General features: G+C 38.4%; 1 protein-coding gene across 1 annotated transcript in view; it reads right to left on the reverse strand.

Annotated features, from left to right (window-relative positions):
* Positions 1–4355: 4355 nt before the first annotated feature.
* The window catches only part of LOC101859934 (cartilage matrix protein), a gene marked incomplete in the record, with an annotated part of 16522 nt that continues 9408 nt past the window's right edge, over positions 4356–11469 (reverse strand). Inside the window, 4 exon segments of the mRNA XM_035969665.1 lie at positions 4356–4538; positions 6173–6288; positions 8442–8600; positions 11151–11307. Of these exon segments, the coding sequence (XP_035825558.1) occupies positions 4372–4538; positions 6173–6288; positions 8442–8600; positions 11151–11307 (599 nt within the window).

The following is an 11469-nucleotide window of genomic DNA, read 5'->3' on the forward strand; positions in this document are numbered from 1 at the left end:
ACGTACTTATTCTCCGACTCGCTCAGCATCATAGGTGAAGTTTTACATCTTATTAAAAGCTGGTCTTTTAAGATTTATTCGAATGTACCGTTTAACATAAACAAACAAACAAACAAACACACACACATACACGCATACATACACACACATTAATACACATAAACATATTCACAAACACCCACGCATTGTATATATATATATATATATATATATATATATATATATATATATATATATATATATATATATATATATATATATATATATAATATATTATGTGTCACGACACGGTTGAATCCGGCGCTCGTCAATCTTTTGGGCATATGGCAGTTATTAATATCATCATTTGAGTTGCTTTCGGAGAAAAAAATATTCATCTTAATTGAACAGAAGTCAAGAAGTTTGTCATAGAAGGAGAAAAGGGTCGGCGAGTGTCAGGGGTTGTAAAATTAACGAAAAATATGGCCTCCAAAGTTTTGTGACTTCCAAAGCTTGAGAGTCCTCGGAAACTATACAAAATTACATTTGTTATACCTTTGATCGACATTTTTAAAAGTAAAATCCACACATCACATCAATGTGGTTTTAATTGAAATATAAGGTTTTGAGCCCAAAAAAAAATTTAAAAAAATATATATACCGATTTCTTTGATTTCATTTTTTTTTCAAGTGGACTTGATTTCATCCCGATGCCACACACACACACACACACACACACACACACACACACACACACACACACACATACACACACACACACAAACACACTCACGCACACACACACATACACACACACACACACAAACACACTCACGCGCACACACACACACACACACACACACACACACACACAAATGTAATACATGAATATGTCATAATTATATTGCATAATGCATATATGTGTCACAACGCAGTGGAATCAGGCGCTCATCAATTTTTGGGCATGTTGAGTTATTGATATAATCTTAAACCCTGTTCATTTTCCTTGCTTTTGAAGAAAAGAAAATCATTAATCTTGAATTTCAAGTTGAGATATTTGAGACTAAAGGAGATGGAAATCGCCTGGTTTCAGAGGTAAATTAGCGAGAAAATGGCCGCCAAAGCTGGGTTATTTTCATGGCTTGATAATCTGTGGAATCTTAAAATGTACTTTTTTGTGCCTTTAATCTATGTTTTTCCGTAAAACCCATACATGAATGCGTTCTTAAATGGAAATAAAATGATGAAGCAAAAAATAAAATTTCAATAAACATTGCCAAACCGGAGGAAAAATGCCAATTTCTTCAACTTCATTATTTTGACAAGCGCCTGACTTCACCACGCTGCCTCGTATATATATATATATATATATATATATATATATATATATATATATACAAAATAAAATATATTTAAAAATGAACCCTAAAAAAATAAATAATTATATAATATAATATATATATATAATGTATATTATATATAATATATACAGGGCTAGAACACAGATGAACACAGCATTGGAAAAGCAATGTGAAAACTGTGTACTTTTTGTCGCTATTCCATTGTTTTATTTTTCTTTTCTTTTGCTTGGTATGTACAGCGTAGTATAAAACATTAATTGCAACTTCTGTTGTTATATTTATGTTTCAAAGTCTTGAACATCGTTGTTCGACGAAGGATAGCATCTTAACCGTTACATTGTCACATTTACTCTCCCACCATTCGTAGGAACTCCCCACCCCCTTCTCTCTCTCTCTCTCTCTCTCTCTCTCTCTCTCTCTCTCTCTCTCTCTCTCTCTCTCTCTCTCTCTCTCTCTCTCTCTCTCTCTCTTTCTTTCTCTCTCTCTGCGTGTTCCGGTGTGTGTGTGTGTGTGTGTGTGTGTGTGTGTGCGTGTGTATGTGTGTGCGTGTGTGTGCGTGTGTGTGTGTGTGAGAGTGTGTGTGTGTGTATGTATACGTGTGTGCGTGTGTGAGTGTGTGTAAGTGCGTGTGTGTGTGGGGGGGGGGATGTATACAACGCTTATTTATATGTTTACATCTGTTTCGATCTCGGTGAATGCACCTGTTTATACCTTAAACCCAACCCTAGCAGAGTTCTGTCTACTTGTTGCAATATTTAGTTTCATCAAAAAAAAAAAAAAAAGGTTTTCATGTTCCGAGTTGCTCCTTTTCCAAACTGTACCATAGAAAGATTCATTACTTCTTCTATCGATGTCGTTCTTTGTAAAGGCCGAACACGTATGGCTACTTTTGTGGTTCCCAAATGTTGTCTTTCTAAAATGCCAATGATTTCTTTCACATAGACAAGTTCGTGTTTCTGTAAGGTGTGCCCTATTGATTCTGTGTGCATGCGTGAGTGTAAGTACGTAGGGGTGTTCGTTTAGGTTTTGCTTCTGTTTGTTTAATTTTTGATTTTTTTGGTATAGCTTTCATGTTTCTTTGATTCCTGGTGGTGGTTATGGGAAGGAGGAATCTGAAGCTTGTAGTGGACGCATGATGTAAAAATAGAAATGATAATGCTCTTGTTCCTTGTACTGAGAATACATTTTCCTAATGCAGAATAGGTCATAGGGTGGTTGGCTCATTCTTTCCAATCAAACATTTATCGTCCTTATCTCTCCTCCTTTTTATGTCTGCTACTTATTTATAACACTTATATTTCTTTGCACTTACATATATGACCGTATTTTGGTGAAAGTGCTGTAAAACACACACTAACAAACTGACAACTAAATGAGTTAGTCACTTTACCGTGGAAATCGTTCTCAAATCAAGCACAGTCAACAGCTAACTTCTTATGATGTTACGACTTCGAATCTGGAATTTTACCTCCGCGAAAACCACAGCAAGGCAAGTGAAATATCGATGTGAAAATTTTGGGAATAATCGTATTCCCTCTCTTGTTGTGACACACGATTAAAACAATGATAGTACATAACAAGATGGGCCACTTCTCTCTTTGAGCCAATTAAAAAAGTGTCCTCAAAATTTGGTGGCGCCCTCTTCACAAAAGCGCACTCTTTGCGAACAGAGTTACCCTACTTGAGTTTTAAAAAATCAAAGTGAAACTAGCAAGTTTTGGGATAAATTTCGGAAGAACGCTTTTTTAAAATGGTTACGCTGACAAAAAACCTCTTCCGGAGGAAAGGGTGATGGTTTTCTTCGTTTAATTTGACTTTAGAATGAAAGGCGAGAGGTCATTAAAAATTTTAAAAAGCTAAAACTCCGCACTGAACGTACCCGAACTGCTGATGAACAGCAGTCGATCTGCGCACGCAAGGAGGTGCTATTCCTATTCTTCTTCTGGAAAAACGAAAGAGAGCTTCAAAACAGACTGCAGCGCCATCTGAAGCAAAGAGCATACTTCCTGCGGACACTTTTTTGGCTGAGTGGCCCATCTTGTTATTCACTATCTTTGATTAAAAGTAACATATGGGAGAAAACCTTCACGTTCCAAGATCCAGCTTCTGCAAAATGTTATATTATTTTGAAATGAGAATACCAACTGTATATGATCACCTTTTCTTTCGTTTATTAAAGTGGTTTCAATATCAAATTTTACACACAAATAAACATCTGAATAGAAACTCCAACCAGGTATTTCAACTACATTTGTATACTACTCTCGGTTTAAGTGTCCTATGTTGCAGTATATTTATGCTCTGTTTATAAGGCTTAGGGACATGATGTATTAAACATAACTAGATTAATCCTTTAGTGTAAGAATTTTTCAGTGTTTTATTGTGTGACTGTTTCTGTAGCTAAGTATCTTGGCTTGGGAACATACTTGTGGGGGTGTTGTCAGCAGAAGACGACAGTTGGAGGATGGGCCTCGGGTGAGTGAATGGGATGGGGGGGGGGTGGAGAGGTGGGGTGGGGGGAGTGGTGGGAGGGAGGGAGGGGCGCTGGGGTGATTGAACGAAGGAGGGGGGAATGAGGTGATTAAAAAATATATATTTTTGATGGGGGGGGGGAGGGGGGAGTAGTTAACGTTTGGATTGAATTCCAGTGAGCACGGAAGCTCTAAAATGAGACACCGGCAAACAAACACATTATTATTATTATTATTATTATTATTATTATTATTATTATTATTATTATTATTATTATTATTATCATTATCATTATTATTATTATTATTATTATTATTATTATTATTATTATTATTATTATTTATTATTATTGTAATTATTATTATTATTATTTTTATTATTACTACTATTATTATTATTATCCTTATTATTATTATTATTTATTATTATTGTAATTGTAATTATTATTTTTATTATTATTATTATTATTATTATTATTATTATTATTATTATTATTATTATTATTATTATTATTATTATTATTATTATTATACATCAGTAGTTTCTCCTTTCTTGGCGTCTATCTGCGTCCGATCGTCTGCTGGATCGTCTGCCCACAGGCACGGATAGCGAGGGTGTCTTTGATGGACGGGAGTGCGTCATATCCGGTTGTCTTAAACAGGTAATGATCGGATGGTGTAGAGGCAATTCCTTGCAACTCCAGGTCGTCTACATAAGAGCCCACTCCTGGTAATGGGAATAATTGATTGTATTCAAAGTAAATGAAGAGGTTAAGAGGAAAATAGGCTAGGTCTCATACATCCTATAAACTATCCAGCCTATTCTTCACTTTTTAAAAAGTAAAATGGACTTCACTTGGCTTGCTTTACAAAAAATACAATTTGTTAATATACTCAGTTGTTTAAACTATTTTTGTCACTTGGTTGATTTCATACGGATAGTCTATGGGTACTATTGTCCATTAAGGGTTCGAATCTTGACATTTTCTTAAAATCCAGTTACCCTGGTTCTCACTTCACTCTTTAAAATATTTTACGCCCCCCTCCCCCTTCTCGAATCAATTACATATTTGAAATAATTTAGGGGGCTGATTACTTCCACCCTGGTCTTTCTCAAAGAACGATGTGCATAAGTACATTACTACTTTGGTTATTGTTTTTGGTGCTTGCCATATAAAGGCCAAACTCTACGCAAAATGATTTCTGTTTATTGAATGCACAATTGCCAGACCAACTCCCCGACCTCATACCTTTCAATCCTTTTAATGCCAAAAGCGTTAGATAAATGTACACTGCTTTGTCTGGCAGGCCAGTGCATACTTTTCCACCTCAACCCTTAACAAGCTTCAGCATAGCTGTCTAGAGGTTATATCATGCCAAACGCTGAGGACCGGCGTCTGTATTGTAGCGGTTTTGCGCTTCGCCGTCGCGCGCAGGAGACCCGAGTTTGATTCCCTAATGGGTAGTTTACATTGAAAATCTGGGTCTTTCTGTTGGCATGTTGTATCCCTCTAAGCCCAGGCTGGCAGGATCATAATCTCGCCTATTAAACGGTTTACATTATGCCGATGGCGGTGTAAAAAATCTACTTGAAAAAAAAGTTGAGGTCTGGTGAGTATTGAATCTAGGTCACCGTTCATAGAAATCATTGCTTACAAGATGGAATAGAAAAACTGGCTAGTTACAGTCATCACGATGCCCTCAACCGTGACTACAAGAGAACGTGGACTTGATTAAGTCGCTGCTCCAGTAATTGTTCGGACTCGCAGACAATCAGTAACTTTTGTCAAACATGCGTTTCTGTAGTCAAAGGAGGGGAGCTCGTTCCATGATTACATGGAATGAAAAGAAAATCTGTAGGTCCAACACCCCTGTCAACACTATTAGGTTATTTACGAGGCAGGACCTCTGAATTCAACGTTCTTCTCCGATATGAATAAGCCAAATGCCTTGAAAACTCCACAATACGACATTAGTTCAAGAGTGCCCAGTATTGGATTCGAACCCGAGACATCCGCTCCGTAGTCCAGCATGATACCGATTGAACTAACGGAGTACCATCCGTTTTAGTTGCGAGTGCAGTTCGCAGCATTGTGAGCGTAAAAGCCAGACATCAGTTTACCTCATGGGTATACCTTAGCCTTAAGACCAACTGTAGCCAAAGTAGAGTCCAACCACGACTAGGCTAACGGACACAACACACACGTTTGATTCTGGTTAAGACGCTGGGTTGCGCCAGAATAGCGTCCGTTCATGGAAATCGGGCAAGAACAGATCAAGAACCGTTCATCAGATCGAGACGAATGGAGAGAGAATGGTAAAGGTGTAAATTCACAAGGATGCATACATACAAACACTCACCTATCGCAAACACCAAGGCCCCTGAGTCTTTGAGCGCTTCGGCCTGAACCTGAGTGTCGATGTAGTTCTCAGAACGGCCGTCAGTGATGACAATGACAACATGGCGCACATCAGACCTGGAAGGCAGAGGATTGGGCGGGAGAAATAAAAGGTGGCAATAATATATACATTAAAACAGCAATACTTAACATGATTTCGTCTATGATTTTGTCGGCCAGGGTATTATTTTCTTTTCATTTTTTTGTGATTTACAGAGCATTAATTCTTTTGCAGAATGGCCTATATATTTCGTCTCCACCCCCCCCCCTCTCTTTTTCTCTCACACACTCACAAACAAATAAACAAATTATGTAAACACACACGTAGAACAAACACACAAACACCCACACCTACACACTCACACATTCATAATCACACGAACGCAAGCTAGCTTATATACAGTTTGGCCTACAGGTACTTCCTTTCACAATCATACAAACGCTCGTGGAAGTGTGAAAAGACCAGATACTAACAAACTAGCAATTGTGCCTTCCAGTCGTACTTGCTAATTCCTGATCATCTTTTTTTTTCTTTTTTTTCTGGTAAGTGTTTTACGGCGTTCGCAACTGCATAAGGTCATATGAGCGCGCAGGACACACTAAACAATTGGTAGGAAATTTGCCAAAGCCTACTCTTATGGATTTTGGACTCAAAGGGATCTTTAACGTGCTCAACTTGCACACGGGACATCCGAGATTTTTTGCCCTGGCCCAAGAAGGCTAGGTGTAGATCAGAAGATCAGGCTGAAAGACAGCAGTAAGAAGGAGCAAAGTAGTAGCAGTAGAAAGGCTAAAGAAAAAGTCAGGAGCCCAGTGGAGGGGGCAAAGGAGGTGAGGGTGTGGAGACGAAAGCAGACCACAGAATATTGCAAGAGAGAAAGAAAGAGGGTGAAATGAGACAATTGAAGAGAAGAAAATTTTTCTGTCGCTACCCAGATTCGAATCCGGGACCTTTGAATGAGAGGATAACACCTTAACCTCTAGGCCACGAGAACCCTCGATCATCTTTTAAACAAGAGACAAGATCCAGCTCTGAGAGAGACAAACGGTCTCCATTCTCGGTGGGTCACATTGAAATAAACTATTCTTTAGAATAGGGGTAGAAAATTACTTTTCCTAAACTCGTACATACTTAATCTTTAATGATATCGAACTATGCAGAGGAGCACAATGGTACGAGGTTGAGTCCGAAAGTAATGTAAGTTGCCCTCTAGCGATTAAGACTTGAGATTCAGTCATAAAAACAATACACGCAATTAATCTATAACATAATCTACTTTCGAACCGACCTCTAGAGTTTCAAGAGATGCCACTTTTTAATTATGTTATGACGTCATAAAGAAATTATGGTTTGCTGTCTGGAGAAAACAATGCGGAGTTGACAAAAGAAAATAATATCATTTTTAGCATCTTTACCCTCTGTAAAGGTGGCGAATCGCCAAAACCGATACACGAAAGCGCGCAGAAAGATAGTGAAGAAAATGTTAATTCAAATAACACAATCTATCTTTGGATAAGAACATTTAGTGGAGGGAGGGACACTGCTGTCATGACCCTTGTCCTGGCCGCCCAATTTCCTCGGTGAACGAGAAAACCGTTCGTGTCATCCGGCAACATAATTAATATTGCGCAAGACCTGCACACCTCTACACGAGAACTTAATAACTTGTCCAGACTTTCGCGTGGATAGGTCAAATATCATTCGTGAAAAACTACACGTGAAAAAAGTGTAGGTCTGTTCAATACTCAATTAACTACCTGAGGCTAAAAATAGAGAGAGAGGGTGAAATATGCCACAGTATTACTCAATATTTTTGAACCCCATAGACTCAATTGACTTACATACTTTGTCACAACGCACCTCAATACAAACACGAACACCCTTTTACGTTTCTTTGATCTCACACAAATTTGCAAAGCATGATTCTTAAAGGTCAATTTTGAGTGACCATATCTCAGGAGACTCTAATTGGAGATGAAATATTAATATGTCAGATGATGCAGAATTTATTTAACTTTAAACTGGTAATTAAATGAGTGGCTTGTGCAATTCTTGAACATGATGATTGGGTGAATACATTTTCAAGTCCTGTTTGACGCCACTGTATATAATAATAAACACACATATACCAATATCTCGCCAAAAGTTGTCAACACTGGGTCTGATACCTGAATTACGAGCTTACCCTAAAATAAAAGTATTGGACAAAAGCAAGAAGACAGAGGTGTACCTGATGCCATGTTCTGAGGTGAGCACCGAGTCGTTGACCAGTTTGAGGGCATCACCTGTGTTGGTGGAGCCCCCAGTGTAGCGAATCTTCCCTATGCGCTCTTTCAATTCGCTCTTCTCATCATATTCGTCAAGATGGAAATCTACGGTTGCGTTGGTGCTGTTGTAAGAGGGAAATTTGGGTTGGAGGGCATGGGAGGACAAGTTTAAGCAGAGCAGGATAATATATCAGGAGAATACTCCATGAAAGCACGCAGAATAAAGAAAAATAATTAACATTTTTATTCAGTTCTCTGTGCTTTGTCGACCGGCGTCTGTTATGCGCTCCCGCCGTCGCACGCAGCTGATTTTGAGTCCCGCGAAAGTAGAATATTTATCGAAAATCTTGGCCTTTCTTCAGGGAAATGATATCCCTTTTAACCCGGGTTGGCCCTGGCAGGCAAGGTCAAAACCTGTCTCCTAAATTTTAATGATCTAAATTTATGTTGACTTGGTGATTGGGTGAGGGTGGGGGGGGGGGAGTGGGGAGTAAAAACACCTATATTAGAAAAAGAGAGAAGAAGCTGCTGAGCTCAAGTTGTTGTCACCCTTACCATGCCAGGTCATGTTAACCTGTTCCTTTCGGAAAATAATAGTTACCGTATGTAGGCTTAGTTTTGTTTTATACTTTTGCTGTTACTTCTTTACAAACACTTATTGCACTTATACTACCGCAATCCTCGTGTAGGTCGGAGTCGCTATTCACCATCCAATTATCCTGTCTTGCAAAAACAGTATCTGGACATGGATGCCTGGTGTCTCTATAAATAATGTATTATTGATTGTCAGTCACACGATTAACCATCTTGGCCACCACAACAACGACCGAGCAACATCACCAGGGTCATCACCAAAATCGCCACAACCGTAACCTTTCCTTTTAGTACTGGTGAAATAGATTGCTGAGTTGGCTCTTGTTCAGCTCCTGCCTGTTTCTAACTTCAGGGCGTACATGTGTACGTCGTAAGGATAATAATAATAACAGTTCGTTCTTCATGAACTGATAATGACCTTTATCACCCAAGGAGGAAATGAAGCTATAGACCTCGCTGAATATTGCAGATAACTCGTTTGGTAAACCGTGTAGTCAGCTCGGTCAAGGGAGAAAAAGTAAAGGAAATTGTAATACACAAGGTCAAGAGAGAAATAACATTGGAAACTGTAGCACACGGCTTGTGATGATCACAACTTCCACTACTCACCGCAGGTAGCAGCGCCTTTCCCTAGGGCGGTGTGATTATCCGCCTAAACATATGGTTAGTTGGTAAAACCTTCTTATGGTTTTGCGTATGACTTTCAAGAGCTATTCTATTTTAGAACAATTTTCCCCAAATAGAACAGTTGCAGTTTAACTCATTCGCTACGCCTAGCCGTGGGGGCGGCTCGAGAACCGATTTTCAGTTTTAGCTTAGATTCTCTTCCAATCCACATATCCAGGTTAAAATAAAGGTCATAATATAATGTTGACTTCCGGGTCAAGCATTTCCACTGAACATCGGAAATTTAGGTTTGGTTTTGAAACGCGATTTCGCAGTTTATTCGACTTTGTTTTATCTCGATGCCAAAATTATAGCCCGGACACCAGTCTTAGTAATTTTACACAACAAAATCCATCATTAGTTTGCCCACTTAAGAAATGTAGGACTCTTTTTTTTTATAATATTGATACGATTGGACTCATATTGTCAATGCACTGTTATTGAGAAATCAATATTTTTAAGTGCTAGATCTAGATCTAGGTCTAGATCTAGATCTAAATTGTCAAAATATTTTTTCTCTCCCCAAAATCACTACTTTTTGATGAAATTAAACAAAAATTGCCACTCAAGACATGTATAGGTTTATTCCAAATGCAATCTGAATAATACCATATAAGATACGAGTGGTTTTTTTTTTCTACTTGTGATCGTTTTTCAAGATTATAGTTTTTTATTTTTTTTTCAGTATCGAATGTTATGATCCAAATGTAGAAATATTATGGAATGTATGTAAATAACAGCAAACTTTTCAATATTTTCCAGTTCTATATTCATTTACAGTTATTTTGATGTATCATTTGACTAGGTGCAAAGATATTTTTGGAGTTTCACCAAAGACGATTCATTTTCTATTTTCAAATTTTATCCGCATCCAATCAAAATTGCGTTGCACAATCGCCTCTTACGGGACCCAAAGTTGAAAAATATATAAATAAACAATACATATGTATTCTACAAATCATACAGAAAATATTGGTAAATAATACGTTGATATTTATTTGAATTTGTGGCCCCAAAGACCTTTTAACTGCTTACTAGTCATCATTTCATTTCGCCCTCCTGAAAAAAATTCGTCCCCAAGCCGAAAATAATACGTAGCAAATGAGCTAATGGACCATTGTCAAGTCAGAATTTGATTGTCTTGATTTTTTTGTGCTTCCCCCGCTGTCCCATTTTAACAAACTCTGCTTTTCTCCGAAACCTTGCTGCTACGAAAAAATCACGGCTTTATGCTACTGTGATCAGTAAGGATAGAAGGTTTTTCACTCATCCAAAAAAGCCGCACTCATAGTAAAAGTAATAATGACGGGTGGTAGATAGCATTGTTATAGCAACAGACTCTGCTTAAAGGTACATCCCTGCCTGCCCGGCAGAATGTGGGATAGAATAAAATGATGGTGCCGCTGGGATACCTGAAGGAGACGACGGCGACTCTGGTCTTGTCTTTGCCAATGTTAAACAAGTTGATGAGGTTTGATACAAAGGCCAGTTGTTTCAGGAAGTCAGGAATGAAGATACTGCTGGACTCGTCCAACACAAACACCACTTCCGCTGGCCTCAGTTGGCACTCTGGGGGTTGGAATATAAAGAACATGTCAGTGGGCTAGAGAGAGGGAGGGCATGGGGCCGAGAAAGGGTAGGGGGGGGGGAGGAGGCCGCTTTGCTCAGAGAAAAATGTTTATGTTTAATGGATTAAGATGGCAATGGGGCAAGATGATAATGACAATGATG

The sequence above is a fragment of the Aplysia californica genome, unplaced genomic scaffold (assembly GCF_000002075.1).
Source record: "Aplysia californica isolate F4 #8 unplaced genomic scaffold, AplCal3.0 scaffold00167, whole genome shotgun sequence".
Classification (NCBI taxonomy): Eukaryota; Metazoa; Mollusca; class Gastropoda; order Aplysiida; family Aplysiidae; genus Aplysia; species Aplysia californica.